Raw genomic sequence first — 20517 nt, 5'->3', positions numbered from 1 at the left:
CAGTTCACTTCAGAGGTTTGAGACCACCTGTTTTAGGTTGTTCAGTTCACTTCAGAGGTTTGAGACCACCTGTTTTAGGTTGTTTAGTTCACTTCAGAGGTCTGAGGTCTACAAAGCTGGTGTGAACGCGACCTACGACCCTTTTCAAGTACGTACAGACCCTCTTAAAGGGTCTATGGAAACCTTTCTGGGAACACTGGAGCACCTTCAAAGGACTCCTTGTGGACCTCCAGACCCTCTAGAGCTGGATCTATTGACTCTTTAAAAAGATCCCTTTCCAGAGACCCTTGACTTTCAAAACTGATCACTGAGACCCTTCCTCAGACCAGAAGGGAATACCAGTGATAACAGCACCTCCCAGTCTGATGGACCCAACAGAACCAGACCAGGAAACACTTCAGAGAGGTTCAGGTGCATGCTGTGTAATGGCCCACCTGGCAGAGGGAGTAACCTTCATACAGGTGGAAGTGTCCCTGCATGAAGACACAGGAAGTGTCCTCGATCGTCCCAAACACCAGACAGCCTTCATGACCCGCCACTGGAGAGAGACAGGAAACACATGAACACATCTGAACACATCTGAACACACATGAACACACCTGAACACACATGAACACACCTGAACACACCTGAAACACACCTGAACACACCTGAAACACCTGAACACACCTGAACACACCTGAAACACCTGAACACACCTGAACACACCTGAACACACCTGAACACACCTGAAACACCTGAACACACATGAACACACATAAACACACATAAACACACATGAACACACCTGAACACACATGAACACACATGAACACACATGAACACACCTGAACACACATGAACACACATGAACACACATGAACACACATGAACACACCTGAACACACATGAACACACATGAACACACATGAACACACCTGAACACACATGAACACACATGAACACACCTGAACACACCTGAACACACATGAACACACCTGAACACACCTGAAACACCTGAACACACCTGAAACACATGAAACACCTGAACACAGTGCCTGTAGTTGAGCTAACGCCCCCCCAGCCTCAGGGGGCGGGGCCACACTCACCTGTGCTGACGGGGAAGTTGGGGATGTCCTGGTACCTGAAGGTCTGCTTGTCCGCGGCTCCGTCAGCCAGTAGTCCCAGTCCAGAGCCACAGATCACAGCCACCTTGGGGCGCTGGGAGGTGTGGTTCAGGAGCCACTCAGTGGTCAGGTTGTAGTCCTCGAAGGAGCAGCAGCTGGGGGGGGCAAGAAACTGTGATATCACCTGACCCCAAAGAACTGTGATATCACCCCCAAGAACTGTGATGTCACCTGACCCCCAAGAACTGTGACCCCAAGAACTGTGATATCACCGCTGACCCCAAGAACGTGACCCTACCCAATAACTGTGATATCACTTGACCCCTAGAACGTGATATCACCTGACCCCCAATAACTGTGATATCACTGTGACCCCCTAGAACTGTGATATCACCTGACCCCAATAACTGTGATATCACCTGACCCCCAAGAACTGTGACCCCAAGAACTGTGATATCACCTGACCCCCAATAACTGTGATATCACCTGGACCCCCTGACCCCCCAAGAACTGTGATATCACCTGACCCCCAAGAACTGTGACCCCAAGAACTGTGATATCACCTGACCCCCAGAACTGTGATATCACCTGACCCCCAAGAACTGTGACCCCTAGAACTGTGATATCACCTGACCCCTAGAACTGTGATATCACCTGACCCCCAAGAACTGTGATATCACCTGACCCCCTAGAACTGTGATATCACCTGACCCCCTAGAACTGTGATATCACCTGACCCCCAATAACTGTGATATCACCTGACCCCTAGAACTGTGATATCACCTGACCCCCAATAACTGTGATATCACCTGACCCCTAGAACTGTGATATCACCTGACCCCCAATAACTGTGACCCCTAGAACTGTGATATCACCTGACCCCCAATAACTGTGACCCCAAGAACTGTGATATCACCTGACCCCCTAGAACTGTGATATCACCTGACCCCCTAGAACTGTGATATCACCTGACCCCCTAGAACTGTGATATCACCTGACCCCCTAGAACTGTGATATCACCTGACCCCCTAGAACTGTGATATCACCTGACCCCTAGAACTGTGATATCACCTGACCCCCAAGAACTGTGACCCCAAGAACTGTGATATCACCTGACCCCTAGAACTGTGATATCACCTGACCCCTATAACTGTGATATCACCTGACCCCTAGAACTGTGATATCACCTGACCCCTAGAACTGTGATGTCAACTGACCCCCAAGAACTGTGACCCCAAGAACTGTGATATCACCTGACCCCCTAAAACTGTGATATCACCTGACCCCCAAGAACTGTGATATCACCTGACCCCCAAGAACTGTGACCCCTAGAACTGTGATATCACCTGACCCCTAGAACTGTGATATCACCTGACCCCTAGAACTGTGATATCACCTGACCCCCTAGAACTGTGATATCACCTGACCCCCAAGAACTGTGACCCCAAGAACTGTGATATCACCTGACCCCTAGAACTGTGATATCACCTGACCCCTAGAACTGTGATATCACCTGACCCCTAGAACTGTGATATCACCTGACCCCCAAGAACTGTGACCCCAAGAACTGTGATATCACCTGACCCCCTAGAACTGTGATATCACCTGACCCCCTAGAACTGTGATATCATCTGACCCCCTAGAACTGTGATATCACCTGACCCCCTAGAACTGTGATATCACCTGACCCCCTAGAACTGTGATATCACCTGACCCCCAAGAACTGTGACCCCAAGAACTGTGATATCACCTGACCCCTAGAACTGTGATATCACCTGACCCCCTAGAACTGTGATATCACCTGACCCCCTAGAACTGTGTATCACCTGACCCCCAAGAACTGTGACCCCAAGAACTGTGATATCACCTGACCCCTAGAACTGTGATATCACCTGACCCCCTAGAACTGTGATATCATCTGACCCCCTAGAACTGTGATATCACCTGACCCCCTAGAACTGTGATATCACCTGACCCCAGAACTGTGATATCACCGGACCCCCTAGAACTGTGATATCACCTATCACCCCTAATAGACTCTTCTTGCACTATTGTATGTGTTTCATGTCCTTTCTATATTCATGTGCCTGTTGGAGGACTTCACTGTAGCTGCTACATGATGATAAAGCCTTGAATTGAATAGATGTATAGATATTGATTTCAGGAATACAGGTATATATATATGTGTGTATATAGAGTTTTGACTTGTGAAGTGAACTCGCTGATGTCCACAGATCATTCACAGTTTTATCTGCAGGACCCTTTCTCAGAAAACTGGAAACACTGAAGGTTTAAAGTTCGGGGCAGATAACAACTCAAGCTTTATTTTAAATCAACGATATCTGAATATACATATAAACATCTATATATACATATATATATATATATATATATATATATGTATGTATAATATATACACACAACCTGTCTATTCGCCCCCTTGTTGTAGGAGATATTACTGATTTATAAAATATGACTTGTGTTTAACGTGAAGCAGACGCTGTTACAACACACACAGGTTAATGTGCTCCTAACGACAGATCAGAGAGAACGTGAGGAACAACAGAACAGAGGAGAACGTGAGGAACCACAGATCAGAGAGAACGTGAGGAACAACAGATCAGAGAGAACGTGAGGAACAACAGATCAGAGAGAACGTGAGGAACAACAGATCAGAGAGAACGTGAGGAACAACAGATCAGAGAGAACGTGAGGAACCACAGATCAGAGAGAACGTGAGAGAACGTGAGGAACAACAGATCAGAGAGAACGTGAGAGAACGTGAGGAACAACAGATCAGAGAGAACGTGAGGAACAACAGATCAGAGAGAACGTGAGGAACAACAGATCAGAGAGAACGTGAGGAACCACAGATCAGAGAGAACGTGAGGAACCACAGATCAGAGAGAACGTGAGGAACAACAGATCAGAGAGAACGTGAGGAACCACAGATCAGAGAGAACGTGAGGAACCACAGATCAGAGAGAACGTGAGGAACAACAGACCAGAGAGAACGTGAGAGAACGTGAGGAACAACAGATCAGAGAGAACGTGAGGAACAACAGATCAGAGAGAACGTGAGGAACAACAGATCAGAGAGAACGTGAGGAACAACAAACATTCATTAATAAAGGGTCTTACCAGGAGGGGCTTCCTTTAGTGTGCATGATCCAGAGACGAGCAGAAGAAGAAGAAGAAGAAGATGCATGCTCTCCTCTGATTGGCTGCAGCGGTGAACTCAGCCGGTCGTTGATCTTTGACCCTCAGAGGTAGAGTCAGCAGGTGGAGTGATGACATCACGCTTACATAAATATAAGTGTTTATATAAGACCCCCCCCCTCAGTGCTGACAGGAATAAATCAGACTGTTGCTATTATGGTAACTCAGTTTCTATGGCAACTGATGTGCTGGATTCCTGCAGAAGTGTTCCCACGGTGACACACACACACACACACACACACACACACACACACACACACACACACACACACACACACACACACACACACACACCTGTCTTAGTGACGGTTAACCACGATTCACCAAATACACACCAACAATAAATAAATGTGTGTCCGGGGCTCGGTGGTGTGTGTATGTGTGTGTGTGTGTCTGTGTTGTGTGTGTGTGTGTGTGTGTGTGTGTGTGTGTGTTTACAGAAACACTGTTGATCTTGAACTCTCCGTATTCTGATACGCGTTGACATCAAAATACTGTTGTTGTTGTTGTTGTTGTTGGTATACACATGGAGATAAGCCCCGCCTCCTCGCCAGCGTGTCTTGTTAAACACCAACAACGCCGCAGCTTTAGGACACACGACACGCTAACAGGAAGTGTTGTACAGAGCAGGGTTGAGGTCCAATAGTCCAAAAATCAGCTCCTAAGTTCTAACCCTATCGTCTATCCCTTGACCTCTGAGAGAAAGGTCACAGGGTTAAGGAATAGTGGATAGGAGGATTCAAAAGGACTTAGGAAAGAGACTGCGGTACTTTAGAGAATCGACTGCACTTTCACTATCCGTGTTTATGATGCGCCAGCAGAGGTCATAATGTGCGCCTGCTGCTGTGGGGAAACTATGGAAACTACAGTTTTCTATACAGCGGACTACAACATGGATGTTTAATAAGAACGAGGGACTACTGTAAACTCATCTAGAGACTCTGCACCGTGCTCTGATGCTGTTATGCTTTATGAACGGGGACAACAGAGAAACATATTCTTCATGACCAAAGTTGGAATTGAAATAAAAAAGGAAAGTGAAACTTATGCTCGTCACCCTCTCCCTCCGGTCCACATTAATACAAATGATCCCAATACGTATGACTGTATGAAAAGATCTTCAAATCAATACAAATGTATTTATTATAAACGTTAGTCCTTAACATCTATCACTGTGTATATCACCATTCAAACATCTTTTAAAAGTTGAACAAACCCCACACAGCTCAGTAAAGACTGTGAAATGTTGACTTTATTTGATCATTTCAGTAAAAACTAACGTTCATATTTCTCTTTTTGATTATAATAGGCGCGTTCACACTGGAGTACTTTTCCCGTTTAGTTCCGTTAGTGCCTGGAATTTTGCTTTCACACCAAAAAAGAGAACTTAGTTCAGAGAACTTTTACCCCCAGTTAGTCCCTGCTAGAGAGGTGGTACTTTCCTGGGGAGAAAAAATACCAATTTCTGATTGGCTGGTCGAATTGCAAACCACGCCCCGTAAAACTCTGAAAAGTTTTGTGAAGCCGCCATTGTATTTGCTGGCATTAGCATTTTTAGCATTAGCATTAGCCCCGCGCACCAACGGAGAGAGACTAACTTATGGCAACACAAAAAAAACATGGGAGCGGTGGAGATGAGGAGGTGTCGGCGTTCTGGCGATTTAGTCCAACTCCGGGGACTTCCGTCCGGGGACTCCGGGTGGCAGTATACGCCGTGAAGTGGTTTGCGGCCTGCCAGTAAACCCAAAGCAGAAGAAGACGTCAGCGGCTTCATTTGCGTAATCCTCCCTCAGGGAACTTATTCCTGTGAACGCGATCTGTACTAAGTTCCATGGGGGTACTAAGTGCTGGACACTAAGTACTGGACACTAAGTGCTGGACACTAAGTGCTGGACACTAAGTGCTGGGTACTAAGTGCTGGGAACTAAGTGCTGGACACTAAGTGCTGGACACTAAGTGCTGGACACTAAGTGCTGGGAACTAAGTGCTGGACACTAAGTGCTGGACACTAAGTGCTGGACACTAAGTGCTGGACACTAAGTGCTGGGTACTAAGTGCTGGGAACTAAGTGCTGGACACTAAGTGCTGGACACTAAGTACGGCAAAGTACTTGGTGTGAAAGCGGCTAATACTGATGAACGTTCAAAACAAAGCACTTTGGCAACTTACCACATACGTTTTAAAAAGCTTAATAAGCACCGTAACTTTCATGATATCATTTCTCGGTCATAATCGGTTGTTTCCGTGAACGGCCGACTGTTGTGTGACGGCAAATGCTGCGGCCGCAAGGCATTGTGGGGCAGCACTTTCTCCTCTCCTTTCCTAAAGGAAGGTCCAGTGGTTCCTAAGCTAATGGAGGTTATAAAGGAAGTTTAACCCTTTCCTATCATCTAGAGCAGTGGTTCTCAACTGGTGGGTCGCGACCCGGACCCGTTTCGAGTGGGTCACAGATGTGTGAGTGAAAAAAAAAAAATCCTTTTTTTTTCGGGGAAAAAAGTCAAACTTTTATTTTGAAGGCCCGATGTTGTAACGCTGTGCATGCAGCACATTATTTTCCGCTTTCACATTATTTGCGCAGCAGCAGTAATTGGACCTTCCAACAGGAGTCATTTGGGGGGGGGGGCTCTTGGGACAAAGGGTTGGGAACCCCTGCTGTAGAAGATAGAGTTGGAGGATGAAACCCTCTTTAATGGTCACACATACAGCCTCTGCTTCTAACCCATATAGTACTGGGACCAGGAGGTGGACTGGGACCAGGAGGTGGACTGGGACCAGGAGGTGGACTGGGACCAGGAGGTGGACTGGGACCAGGAGGTGGACTGGGACCAGGAGGTGGACTGGGACACTGGGACCAGGAGGTGGACTGGGACACTGGGACCAGGAGGTGGACTGGGACACTGGGACCAGGAGGTGGACTGGGGCCAGGAGGTGGACTGGGACCAGGAGGTGGACTGGGACCAGGAGGTGGACTGGGACCAGGAGGTGGACTGGGACCAGGAGGTGGACTGGGACACTGGGACCAGGAGGTGGACTGGGACACTGGGACCAGGAGGTGGACTGGGACACTGGGACCAGGAGGTGGACTGGGACCAGGAGGTGGACTGGGACCAGGAGGTGGACTGGGACACTGGGACCAGGAGGTGGACTGGGACACTGGGACCAGGAGGTGGACTGGGACACTGGGACCAGGAGGTGGACTGGGCCAGGAGGTGGACTGGGACCAGGAGGTGGACTGGGACCAGGAGGTGGACTGGGACCAGGAGGTGGACTGGGACACTGGGACCAGGAGGTGGACTGGGACACTGGGACCAGGAGGTGGACTGGGACACTGGGACCAGGAGGTGGACTGGGACCAGGAGGTGGACTGGGACCAGGAGGTGGACTGGGACACTGGGACCAGGAGGTGACTGGGACACTGGGACCAGGAGGTGGACTGGGCACTGGGACCAGGAGGTGGACTGGGGCCAGGAGGTGGACTGGGACCAGGAGGTGGACTGGGACCAGGAGGTGACTGGGACCAGGAGGTGGACTGGGACCAGGAGGTGGACTGGGACACTGGGACCAGGAGGTGGACTGGGACACTGGGACCAGGAGGTGGACTGGGACACTGGGACCAGGAGGTGGACTGGGACCAGGAGGTGGACTGAGGACCAGGAGGTGGACAGAGGACCAGGAGGTGGACAGTCCACACTCCATATTTAGGTCTGGTCGGGGACTTGAACCAGCGACCCTACTGACTGAGCTGGACTCTGTGTACTGCAGTACCTGGTAGTAGTACATGTATATACATTTCTATGTGTACTGCAGTACCTGGTAGTAGTACATGTATATAAATATCTATGTGTACTGCAGTACCTGGCAGTAGTACATGTATATCATGTCTATGTGTACTGCAGTACCTGGTAGTAGTACATGTATATCAATGTCTATGTGTACTGCAGTTACCTGGTAGTAGTACATGTATATCAATGTCTATGTGTACTGCAGTACCTGGCAGTAGTACATGTATATCAATGTCTATGTGTACTGCAGTACCTGGCAGTAGTAACATGTATATCAATGTCTATGTGTACTGCAGTACCTGGCAAGTAGTACAGTATATATATATATATATATGCAGGGTTTGGGTCGTTAACGGAATACATGTAACGGCGTTACGTAATCAGAATACAAAAATCAAGTAACTGTATCAGCTGGCATTACATTTGAAAAAACGAGTAATCTGATTACAGTTACTTTCGTAAACCTGAAGTGAATACTTTTGGAATACTTATTGGAATTATTGGTGGAAAGATTTCCTCACAACATTTAATATTCATTACTAAAGGTACAGCCGAATCATCACAGCGCACAAAACCTATTACCCGCCGCAGATGGACCCTGTGCGGGTCGCTCAGTGAGACCAACACCAACGAGACATGGAGGAACAAAAGTCTGCGTTTAAATCGCGTGTTGGTGTGTGTGTGTGTGTGTGTGTGTGTGTGGGTGTGTGTGTTGTTGTGTGTGTGTGTGTGTGTGTGTGTGTGTGGTTTAAAACACATCAGCCTGTCCCTCGTAGCCTTTCTAATGACTCTGAAGGTAAGCACAGTGAAGGCTCTGTGCGCTCCTCTTCTCAGAGGCTAACCCTCCTCTCTCAGAGGCTCACCCCCTCTTCTCAGAGGCTCACCCTCCTCTTCTCAGAGGCTCACCCTCCTCTTCTCAGAGGCTAACCCTCCTCTTCTCAGAGGCTCACCCTCCTCTTCTCAGAGGCTAACCCTCCTCTTCTCAGAGGCTCACCCTCCTCTTCTCAGAGGCTAACCCTCCTCTTCTCAGAGGCTAACCCTCCTCTTCTCAAGGCTCACCCTCCTCTTCTCAGAGGCTAACCCTCCTCTTCTCAGAGGCTAACCCTTCTCTTCTCAGAGGCTCACCCTCCTCTTCTCAGAGGCTAACCCTCCTCTTCTCAGAGGCTCACCCTCCTCTTCTCAGAGGCTCACCCTCCTCTTCTCAGAGGCTCACCCTCCCGCTGCCTCCTGGTGCTGCAGAGATGTCATGAAGTGAAGGAGGTTCTCTAAACCAGCTGTGAGCAGCAGATACTGTGAGAGTCACGGACATGAGTTCATAGATCAAGGCAGACTGGTGCACACACTCTAGCTCTAACCCCTGGCCGACAGGTCCTTCAAATGAAGTCCGAGTTCGACATTTTAATTCAACGCCAACACTGCAGGACAGAAGGCGACCCGCCCGCTAAGCCGTGCCCCTCACTCCTCACATCCCAAGCTGCATCCCCAAAAAGTGTATCATGTTGTGACATCCTTCCAGATGTCATGTTTCAGTTGCTCTTGATAAGTTATTCAAACAGTAAAAACACCTTCAGTTTCCTTTTGCTTTGTGTGTCCTCGTTCACCAACACATACCCATCTGTGATGGAAAGAGAAAGTCATTGAAAGTATCTGAATACGTACTTTTTTAAGACACGTACTCTAACTGTATTCGGATTACTTTCAGAGCCATGTAATCAGTAATCAGTAACTGATTACATTTACAAAGTAACCCTCCCAACCCGTGTATGTGTGTACTGCAGTACCTGGCAGGAGTACACAGTGAGGCCTGATCATTCTCTTACTCAAATCCTCATATTGATAGGTGATAGTTTTGTAAATCAATATTACTTATTTAAATTCGCAATTCCGTGAATGCATAGAGCTGCTGGGTCACTTAAACCCATATATACATATCTGTGTGTGTGTGTGTGTGTGTGTTGGTGTGTGTGTGTGTGTGTGTGTTTGTTCAGTCTGTAGCTGATGATTCTCTGTTTCCTTTATTCTGGCAGGTGGGGGGGGGCCGGAGCGGCTCTGCGGGAGGAGACTCGGTGCTCGCGGTGCTCAGACAGGAAACCGACGGCCCGGTAACGGTCGGTAACGGACAGTACACGGTCGGTAACGGTCGGTAACGGACAGTAACGGTCGGTACGGACAGTAACGGTCGGTAACGGACAGTAACGGTCGTAAAGGATAGTAACGGATATTAACGGACATTAACGGACAATAACCGTCGGATGATGGAGCTGCTTCGGCTCGGCGGTGAGAAGCTGCATGTTTCCTTCATCTTCATCTCCATCAGCTGCTAACGCTGCTCCCAGTGTGTGTGTGTGTGTTGTGTGTGTGTGTGTGTGTGTGTGTGTGTGTGTGTGTCTGTCTGTGGGGGTGGATTTTAAACAAACACCGCTGTGAGGTAAGCAAATGTGTCAGTTTGAAGATGATGATGCAGCAGAAACCCTCCATCTGATCCTGTGTGTGTGTGTGTGTGTGTGTGTGTGTGTGTGTGTGGGTGTGTGTTGGTGTGTGGTGGTGTGTGCGTGTGCGTGTGTGCGGGGCCAGGGTTGAATGAGGAGTGTGTGTGGTATATATAGAAAGGACTGCGTCAGGAATCAGTGACTGAGAGGCTCTTGAGCCAGTGAGCTGCTGCATTCCTCCAACAGGGGTCATGTGACCGTCTGAGTCCATCTTCATCATGTGTGTGTGTGTGTCTGTCCTGTGTGTGTATGTGTGTGTGTGTGTGTCCTGTGTGTGTGTGTGTGTCCTGTGTGTGTGTGTCTGTCCTGTGTGTGTGTGTGTGTCCTGTGTGTGTGTGTGTCTGTCCTGTGTGTGTGTGTGTGTGTGTGTGTGTGTGTCCTGTGTGTGTGTGTGTCCTGTGTGTGTGTCCTGTGTGTGTGTCCTCTGTGTGTGTGTCTGTCCTGTGGTGTGTGTGTGGTGGTGTTGTGTGTGTGTTGTGTGTGGTGTGTGTGTGTGTGTGTCCTGTGTGTGTGTGTGTGTCCTGTGTGTGGTGTGTGTGTCTGTCCTGTGTGTGTGTGTCCTGTGTGTGTGTGGTAGTGCTTGTTGTACGGAGGCCAGCAGGTGTTACCTGTTATAACGTCTCAAACTCTTCCATCAGGAGAAACGAGCTGCAGCTTTTACTAAACGCTGCAGAAACCAAACGCTGCAGATCTGCAGTGACATCAGGAGTCATGTTGACCACATCGTCAGGAGTCATGTGACCACATCGTCAGGAGTCATGTGACCACATCGTCAGGAGTCATGTGACCACATCGTCAGGAGTCATGTGACCACATCGTCAGGAGTCATGTGACCACATCGTCCAATAAGACCATCAATCATTTTAGTTTCCAACAACAGAGACAGTTTAGTCAGCTTTATAATCCTTAACGTCACCTGTGTGCGTCCACTCTTTAGTGTCCCCTGGTTCTCCCAGCTGTGTGCGTCACTCTTTAGTGTCCCCTGGTCTCCCAGCTGTGTGCGTCACTCTTTAGTGTCCCCTGGTCTCCCAGCTGTGTGCGTCCCTCTTTGGTGTCCCCTGGTCTCCCAGCTGTGTGCGACACTCTATTGGTTCCCTGGTCTCCCAGCTGTGGAGTCATCTTTGGTGTCCCCTGGTCTCCCAGCTGTGTGCGTCACTCTTTAGTGTCCCCTGGTCTCCCAGCTGGTGTGCGTCACTCTTTAGTGTCCCCTGGTCTCCCAGCTGTGTGCGTCACTCTTTAGTGTCCCTGGTCTCCCAGCTGTGTGCGACACTCTTTGGTGTCCCCTGGTCTCCCAGCTGTGTGCGTCACTCTTTAGTGTCCCCTGGTCTCCCAGCTGTGTGCGTCACTCTTTAGTGTCCCCTGGTCTCCCAGCTGTGTGCGTCACTCTTTAGTGTCCCCTGGTCTCCCAGCTGTGTGCGTCACTCTTTAGTGTCCCCTGGTCCTCCCAGCTGTGTGCGTCACTCTTTAGTGTCCCCTGGTCTCCAGCTGTGTGCGTCACTCTTTAGTGTCCCCTGGTCTCCCCAGCTGTGTGCGTCACTCTTTAGTGTCCCCTGGTCTCCCAGCTGTGTGCGTCACTCTTTAGTGTCCCCTGGTCTCCCAGCTGTGTTCGTCACTCTTTAGTTCCCCTGGTCTCCCAGCTGTGGGCGTCACTCTTTAGTGTCCCCTGGTCTCCCAGCTGTGTGCGTCACTCTTTAGTGTCACCCTGGCTCCCGCTGTGTGCGTCATCTTTAGTTGTCCCTGGTCTCCAGCTGTGTGCGTCACTCTTTAGTGTCCCCTGGTCTCCCGCTCTGTGCGGTCACTCTTTGGTGTCCCCTGGTCTCCCAGCTGTGTGCGACACTCTTTGGTGTCCCCTGGTCTCCCAGCTGTGTGCGTCACTCTTAGGGTGTCCCCCTGGTCTCCCAGCTGTGTGCGTCACTCTTTAGTGTCCCCTGGTCTCCCAGCTGTGTGCGTCACTCTTTAGTGTCCCCTGGTCTCCCAGCTGTGTGCGTCCACTCTTTAATTGTCCCCTGGTCTCCCAGCTGTGTGCGTCACTCTTTAGTGTCCCCTGGTCTCCCAGCTGTGTGCGTCACTCTTTAGTGTCCCCTGGTCTCCAGCTTGTGCGTCACTCTTTAGTGTCCCCTGTCTCCCAGCTGTGTGCGTCACTCTTTAGTGTCCCCTGGTCTCCCAGCTGTGTGCGTCACTCTTTAGTGTCCCTGGTCTCCCAGCTGTGTGCGTCACTCTTTAGTGTCCCCTGGTCTCCCAGCTGTTGCGTCACTCTTTAGTGTCCCCTGGGTCTCCCAGCTGTGTGCGTCACCTTTAGTGTCCCCTGGTCTCCCAGCTGTGTTCGTCACTCTTTAGTGTCCCCTGGTCTCCCAGCTGTGTGCGTCACTCTTAGTGTCCCCTGGTCCTCCCAGCTGTGTGCTCACTCTTTAGTGTCCCCCTGGTCTCCCAGCTGTGTGCGTCACTCTTTAGTGTCCCCTGAACTCCCAGCTGTGTGCGTCACTCTTTAGTGTCCCCTGGTCTCCCAGCTGTGTGCATCCACTCTTTAGTGTCCCCTGGTCTCCCAGCTGTGTGCGTCACTCTTTAGTGTCCCCTGGTCTCCCAGCTGTGTGCGTCACTCTTTAGTGTCCCCTGGTCTCCCAGCTGTGTGCGTCACTCTTTAGTGTCCCCTGGTCTCCCAGCTCTGTGCGTCACTCTTTAGTGTCCCCTGGTCTCCTGCTGTGTGCGTCACTCTTTAGTGTCCCCTGGTCTCCAGCTGTGTGCGTCACTCTTTAGTGTCCCTTGGTCTCCTGCTGTGTGCGTCACTCTTTAGTGTCCCCTGGACTCCCAGCTGTGTGCGTCACTCTTTAGTGTCCCCTGGTCTCCCAGCTGTGTGCGTCACTCTTTAGTGTCCCCTGGTCTCCCAGCTGTGTGCGTCACTCTTTAGTGTCCCCTGGTCTCCTGCTGTGTGCGTCACTCTTTAGTGTCCCCTGGTCTCCTGCTGTGTGCGTCACTCTTTAGTGTCCCCTGGTCTCCAGCTGTGTGCGTCACTCTTTAGTGTCCCCTGGTCTCCTGCTGTGTGCGTCACTCTTTAGTGTCCCCTTGGTCTCCTGCTGTGTGCGTCACTCTTTAGTGTCCCCTGGTCTCCTGCTGTGTGCGTCACTCTTTAGTGTCCCCTGGTCTCCTGCTGTGTGCGTCACTCTTTAGTGTCCCCTGGTCTCCCAGCTGTGTGCGTCACTCTTTAGTGTCCCCTGGTCTCCTGCTGTGTGCGTCACTCTTTAGTGTCCCCTGGTCTCCTGCTGTGTGCGTCACTCTTTAGTGTCCCTTGGTCTCCTGCTGTGTGCGTCACTCTTTAGTGTCCCCTGGTCTCCTGCTGTGTGCGTCACTCTTAGTGTCCCCTGGTCTCCTGCTGTGTGCGTCACTCTTTAGTGTCCCCTGGTCTCCTGCTGTGTGCGTCACTCTTTAGTGTCCCCTGGTCTCCCAGCTGTGTGCGTCACTCTTTAGTGTCCCCTGGTCTCCTGCTGTGTGCGTCACTCTTTAGTGTCCCTTGGTCTCCTGCTGTGTGCGTCACTCTTTAGTGTCCCCTGGTCTCCTGCTGTGTGCGTCACTCTTTAGTGTCCCCTGGTCTCCCTGCTGTGTGCGTCACTCTTTAGTGTCCCCTGGTCTCCTGCTGTGTGCGTCACTCTTAGTGTCCCCTGGTCTCCTGCTGTGTGCGTCACTCTTTAGTGTCCCCTGGTCTCCCAGCTGTGTGCGTCACTCTTTAGTGTCCCCTGGACGCTGCACGTGTTGTGAAGATGTTTCTTCATGAGGAACATTTGGGTTTCTATATCTGCTTCTTTCTGAAGCTGCTTCTCCTGATGGAGGAGACCTGGTTGCAGAGCGTCCTGAAGGCCTCGTACTCACTGGAGAACATCTCATTACACTTTGTGGAACAATGAGGTCAGCAGCAGAGCCCCTGGTGGCCGGGCCGTGTACTACAGCACATCAGAACATCAGAGGAAACAAGCGTCTGTAGTTCTGATGGTGTAAATCATACAAGCATGTGTGTGTGTGTGTGTGTGTGTGTGTGTGTGTGTGTGTGTGTGTGTGTGTGTGTGTGTGTGTGGTGTTCACATATTTCATAAATAAATACACACATGTGGGGGGTCGTTTCATATTCATGTTTGATCCTCCATCTGACGGACTATCAAACACCTGACAGGTTCAAAAAGTCCATCTGAGTGTGTGTGAGTTGGGTGAGTGTGGAAGTGGTGTGTGTGGTGTGCGTGTGAGTGTGTGTGATGGTGTGATGGTGTGATGGTGTGAGTGTGTGTGTGTGTGGTGGTGAGAGTGAGTGCAGTGTGTGTTGTGGTGAGTGTTGTAAGTGGTGTGTGGGGTGGTGAGAGTGTGGTGTGGGTGAGAGTGGGTGAGAGTGTGTGTGTGTGTGTGTTGCAGAGTGTGGTGTGTGTGAGAGTGTGAGAGTGTGGTTGTTGTGTGTGAGAGTGTGATGTGTGTGAGAGTGTGAGGAGTGGTGTGGTGGTGTGGTGTGTGTGAGAGGGTGTGTGTGTGAGAGTGTGAGAGTGTGTGTGTGTGTGTGTGAGAGTGTGTGTGTGTGTCCATATGGTCCCTTTCTCACTGAATGTAAACACAGTGTATGTTCAGTTCATCAGTGTTGACTTTAGAGCGGGTGTGTGTCCGCTCCATGGGGGGGGGCCCTCCATGGGGGGGGGGGCCCTCCATGGGGGGGGGGGCCTCCATGGGGGGGGGGCCTCCATGGGGGGGGGCCCTCCTCTCTTTCCTTTGTATTTCCTGTTATTGTGGGGGTCAGGTTTGTGATTGGAGGAGCTGCAGGTAATGTGACAGGAAACAGGGTCCCTGCTAGACCTGAACCTGAACTCGGTCTGGTTTCTCCTGCAGGTCATGTGACTCTGTGGCAGACCCTCAGCCTGCAGGAGGTCTGAGGTGGGGTGCATGATGGGAGATGGAGTCCCCCTGCAGACGGAGGGGAACGCCCTCCTGAAGGCGGTGTTCCAGGGGAAGCTGCGTCTGACCCGCCTGCTGCTGGAAGGCGGCGCCTACATCAACGAGGGCAACGACCGCGGGGAGACCCCGGTCTGCGCCGCCTGCCTCGCGGCCTACGAGGACCCGCTGGCCCGGCAGAGGATGGTCCGCTACCTGCTGGAGAAGGGCGCCGACCCCAACATCCCGGACAAGTGCGGCCGCACGGCGCTGATCCATGCCTGCGCGGAGCGGGCGGGCCGGGAGGTGGTCTCGCTGCTGCTGGAGAACGGGGCGGACCCCAGCCTCAAGGACTACTCCGGCTCCTCTGCTCTGGTCCATGCCATCAACAAGGGGGACCGGGACACCCTGCAGGTCCTGCTGGACGCCTGCAAGGCCAAAGGGAAAGAAGTGATAATCATCACCTCCGACACGTCTCCGTCCGGCACCAAGAAGACCAAGCAGTACCTGAACGCCCCCCCCTCCCCTGCCATCGTGGACAAGCTGGCTCCAGACTGCATGTCCCCCTCCGACGTGGAGATCCGGACCTCCTCGCCGGCCGGAGACCAGGACGGGATCTTTAGCTTCGCGCTGACCACGGCTCTGCCGCTGCCCTCAGCCAGACCCCCGGGAGACAAGAGGCCGCCCCCCCCGCAAGCTGCTGAAGAGGCTGAACTCGGAGCCCTGGGGTCTGGTGGCCCCCTCGGTGCTGGTTCCTACGGGGGACGGGGGTCTGGTGGCCGCCTCAGTCCTGGTTCCTCCGAGGGACGGGGGTCTTGAGGATGGGGGCTGCAGCAGCACCATATTCCAGATGAACGGCTTGTCTCTCACAGACCCGGTCAGACCGCGGTTGTCCCGGCGACACAGCATCGAGACCCACGACCCCTGTTCCCCAAAACTGATGGACCGGTCCGTCTCGGAGGACTACGCCCCCCTCTCCGGGGCCTCCTGGGCCGACAAGGTCCAGCAGCACCAGATCCTGTACCGCAGGAACACGGCCCCGGAGACCCAGGAGAACGTTGGGGGTCCAGGAGGGGCCCGGGCTCTGATCCACCCCAAACTGACCCGCATGGAGCACTACGAGTCCGACACCCACCTCTGCCCGGAGTCCAGTCCCGGGTCTCCGGACTCGGGCCGGGTGTCGGTGGATCGGCGGCGCTTCAACGCGTCCCCCTTGTCTCTGCTGTCCCCCAGGGAGTCACTGGAGAACATCCCCAGCTCCGTGTCCCCCGTCCTGCGCCGCCGGGGGCTCCTGGAGCGCCGGGGGTCCGGGACCCTCCTGCTGGACCACATCTCCCACACCAGGCCCGGCTTCCTGCCCCCCCTTAACATCAACCCTCAGAGACCCATCCCTGACATCCGGGCCAATGGTAAACCCACCTCCCCGGTCCACGCTGGGCCCAAGATTCTGGTCCCTGTGGCCCCCGCCTCCCCCAAACGGGGTCCGGACTTCAAGATGAAGAAGAAGCTGATGCGGAGGCACTCGATGCAGACCGAGCAGATGAAGCAGCTCTCCACCTTCCAGGAGGTCCTGGCGGAGAGGGTCCTCGAGTCCAGCGGGGACTGAGGAGGGGCAAATCATTGGGTAGACTGTAAGGGGGGGTTTACTGTAAACCTGCTTCATCATATCATCACCATCTGAACCGAGAGGGGGGGAGGGGGCCGCACCCACCAGGACCCCCTCTGAGGCCTCAGTCAGGACTAAAGACAACCAGACACTTTCAGTCCAGACTAAAGACCACCAGACTCTCTCAGTCAAGACTAAAGACCACCAGACCCACTCAGTCCAGAATAAAGACCACCAGATCCTTTCAGTCCAGACTAAAGACCACCAGATCCTTTCAGTCCAGACTAAAGACCACCGGACACTTTCAGTCCAGACCAAAGACCAACGGACGCTCTTAGTCCAAATTAAAGACCACCGGACACTTTCAGTCCAGACTAAAGACCACCAGACCCACTCAGTCCAAATTAAAGACCACCAGATCCTTTCAGTCCAGACTAAAGACCACCAGATCCTTTCAGTCCAGACTAAAGACCACCGGACACTTTCAGTCCAGACCAAAGACCAACGGACGCTCTTAGTCCAAATTAAAGACCACCAGACCCTTTCAGTCCAGACTAAAGACCACCAGACCCTTTCAGTCCAGACTAAAGACCACCAAACCCTTTCAGTCCAGACTAAAGACCTGTAGGTCTCTGAGGAGCCTCTCCTCTCATGTTTTTGACTCAGTTTACAACTTCAATCCCTTGCAGACTGAAACCTGGTCTATGTTTACTGATGCACACTTTGCACTGAGGTCTGTTTCTGTCAGCGGAGGAACCTGAAGCAGGACTGATGAAGGTGGACTCTGACGTCATGTTTATAATCCCTGTCCTGCAGGATGTGGTCTCGTGTGGACCTGCTGCGCTGTACTTCCAGTAACTACACACATATAATCGCTGTGTTTCTGTGAGTTTTTATTTACTGACCAGGTTCTGGATCTGATCCGGGTTTAGATGAAACCTGGTTTTCTTGTTTATGAAACTCCAAAGACGTTGTGTGGACAGTTTGAACCAAAACCTGCTGACTGTAAATACTGTAAAGACCTGCAATAGAGCCAGGACCACCACCCTGAAGTCCTACTTCCTGTCCCTGCAGAGACCCTCATCTCAGTGAGACCAGCAGAGTGCTAGCTTAGCTTAGCATGAACCTCAACAACAGGGAGACGGCCTCTCAGACCGAGACCTGCTGCAGATCTGCAGATGGCTCAGGTTTGCCGTCCCTTTAAGGACTGCTCTCCACAGAAACCTGCCACAGATCCTGAGTGCTAGCTGCTAACATGCTAACAGGTTAAAGGGACCTGAATGAAGGATGATATTTAAAGAAGTATCTAATAAGCTAACTACAGATAGCCACAGATAGCCACAGATAGCTACCACAGATAGCTACAGATAGCCACAGATAACCACAGATAACTACAGATAGCCACAGATAGCTAGAGATAGCCACAGATAGCCACATATAGCTACCACAGATAGCTACAGATAGCCACAGATAACTACAGATAGCCACAGATAGCTAGAGATAGCCACAGATAGCCACAGATAGCCACATATAGCTACCACAGATAGCTACAGATAGCCACAGATAGCTACAGATAGCCACAGATAACCACAGATAACTACAGATAGCCACAGATAACTACAGATAGCCACAGATAGCTAGAGATAGCCACAGATAACTACAGATAACTACAGATAGCCACAGATAGCTAGAGATAGCCACAGATAGCCACATATAGCTACCACAGATAGCTACAGATAGCCACAGATAGCCACAGATAGCTACCACAGATAGCTACAGATAGCCACAGATAACCACAGATAACTACAGATAGCCACAGATAGCTAGAGATAGCCACAGATAGCCACATATAGCTACCACAGATAGCTACAGATAGCCACAGATAACTACAGATAGCCACAGATAGCTAGAGATAGCCACAGATAGCCACATATAGCTACCACAGATAGCTACAGATAGCCACAGATAGCCACAGATAGCTACCACAGATAGCTACAGATAGCCACAGATAACCACAGATAACTACAGATAGCCACAGATAGCTAGAGATAGCCACAGATAGCCACATATAGCTACCACAGATAGCTACAGATAGCCACAGATAACTACAGATAGCCACAGATAGCTAGAGATAGCCACAGATAGCCACAGATAGCCACATATAGCTACCACAGATAGCTACAGATAGCCACAGATAGCTACAGATAGCCACAGATAACCACAGATAACTACAGATAGCCACAGATAACTACAGATAGCCACAGATAGCTAGAGATAGCCACAGATAACTACAGATAACTACAGATAGCCACAGATAGCTACAGATAGCCACAGATTGCTACAGATAACTACAGATACAGATAACCACAGATAGCCACAGATAACCACAGATAGCTACAGATAACTACAGATACAGATAAACACAGATAGCCACAGATAACTACAGATACAGATATACACAGATAGCTACAGATAGCCACAAATAACTACAGATACAGATAAACACAGATAGCTACAGATAGCCACAGATAATTACAGATAACTACAGATATAGATAACCACAGATAGCCACAGATAACTACAGATATAGATAACCACAGATAGCCACAGATAACTACAGATATAGATAATCACAGATAGCTACAGATAGCCACAAATAACTACAGATACAGATAAACACAGATAGCTACAGATAGCTACATATAGCCAGGATAGCAGTAAATGGGACAGGGTTAGGGTTCTCTACATGCAGAGATGAAAACACGTTAAACTCTGTTTTTGTAAAGTTTATCTGAAACGAGCGTCTCTGAATCTTTGATTGTTTATAAAGTTTGACTGCGACTGAAATGTTTTTAAGAAGCTTCCTGTTGACACTTTGAACAGAGGAGAAAACGTTTGTGCCATTAAGATGTGAAGGACTGTTTACACTGGATTCAGTTTTATCCAAACTGAGTTAAACCAGTTTAGCTGGAATAAATTAGAATAAAATGGTATATCTTGGTTTGAACCGCATTCAACTGATTTAACCAGGATTAAACTGGTTCTATTTTAATTAAACCAGTTATAAATGGAGTAAATTGGAATAGGATGGTTTAACTGGATTGAACCTGATTAAACTGGTTTAAACTGGATGAAACCAGATTAAACTGGTTCAGACTGCATTCTACACGTTTACAGTTTTAAACTGGATGAAACCAGATTGAATGGTTTGGAATGGTTGAGGTGATGGAGCTTGTTGTACGTAGATACTTGAAGTTTAAAATAAATGAGAGTATTTTTGTAAGCCTGTTAGCAGATAGAAACGTCTCTGATGAATCTGTGATATATTTTTCTTCTTTTACTCTGTTTCTGAAAATGTGGAATAAAAACATGATTCATGAAACCTCCAGGTGTTTACAGGTGAATCACTTCCTGTCAAA

General features: G+C 50.5%; 2 protein-coding genes across 2 annotated transcripts; one reads left to right on the top strand and one right to left on the bottom strand.

Annotated features, from left to right (window-relative positions):
• Nucleotides 1–434: 434 nt before the first annotated feature.
• Nucleotides 435–4327, bottom strand: LOC117472218 (purine nucleoside phosphorylase-like; the record flags this gene model as incomplete). Its single annotated transcript, XM_034117388.1, is given in 3 exon segments — nucleotides 435–538; nucleotides 1089–1261; nucleotides 4248–4327. Coding segments are annotated over 3 exon segments (303 nt in total), but the record flags the coding sequence as incomplete, so codon positions are not given.
• A 5842-nt stretch (nucleotides 4328–10169) lies between these two features.
• LOC117472220 (ankyrin repeat domain-containing protein 34A-like) lies at nucleotides 10170–20484 on the top strand. The gene is given in 3 exon segments (XM_034117389.1): nucleotides 10170–10384; nucleotides 15451–16176; nucleotides 16178–20484. Coding segments are annotated over 2 exon segments (1593 nt in total). The 5' UTR covers nucleotides 10170–10384; nucleotides 15451–15504; the 3' UTR covers nucleotides 17099–20484.
• The last annotated feature ends 33 nt before the right edge of the window (nucleotides 20485–20517 follow it).

Source organism: Trematomus bernacchii, unplaced genomic scaffold, assembly GCF_902827165.1.
Source record: "Trematomus bernacchii unplaced genomic scaffold, fTreBer1.1, whole genome shotgun sequence".
NCBI lineage: Eukaryota > Metazoa > Chordata > Actinopteri > Perciformes > Nototheniidae > Trematomus > Trematomus bernacchii.
The sequence above is the reverse complement of the archived record's forward strand: the minus strand, read 5'-3'. Positions and strand labels throughout refer to the sequence as shown.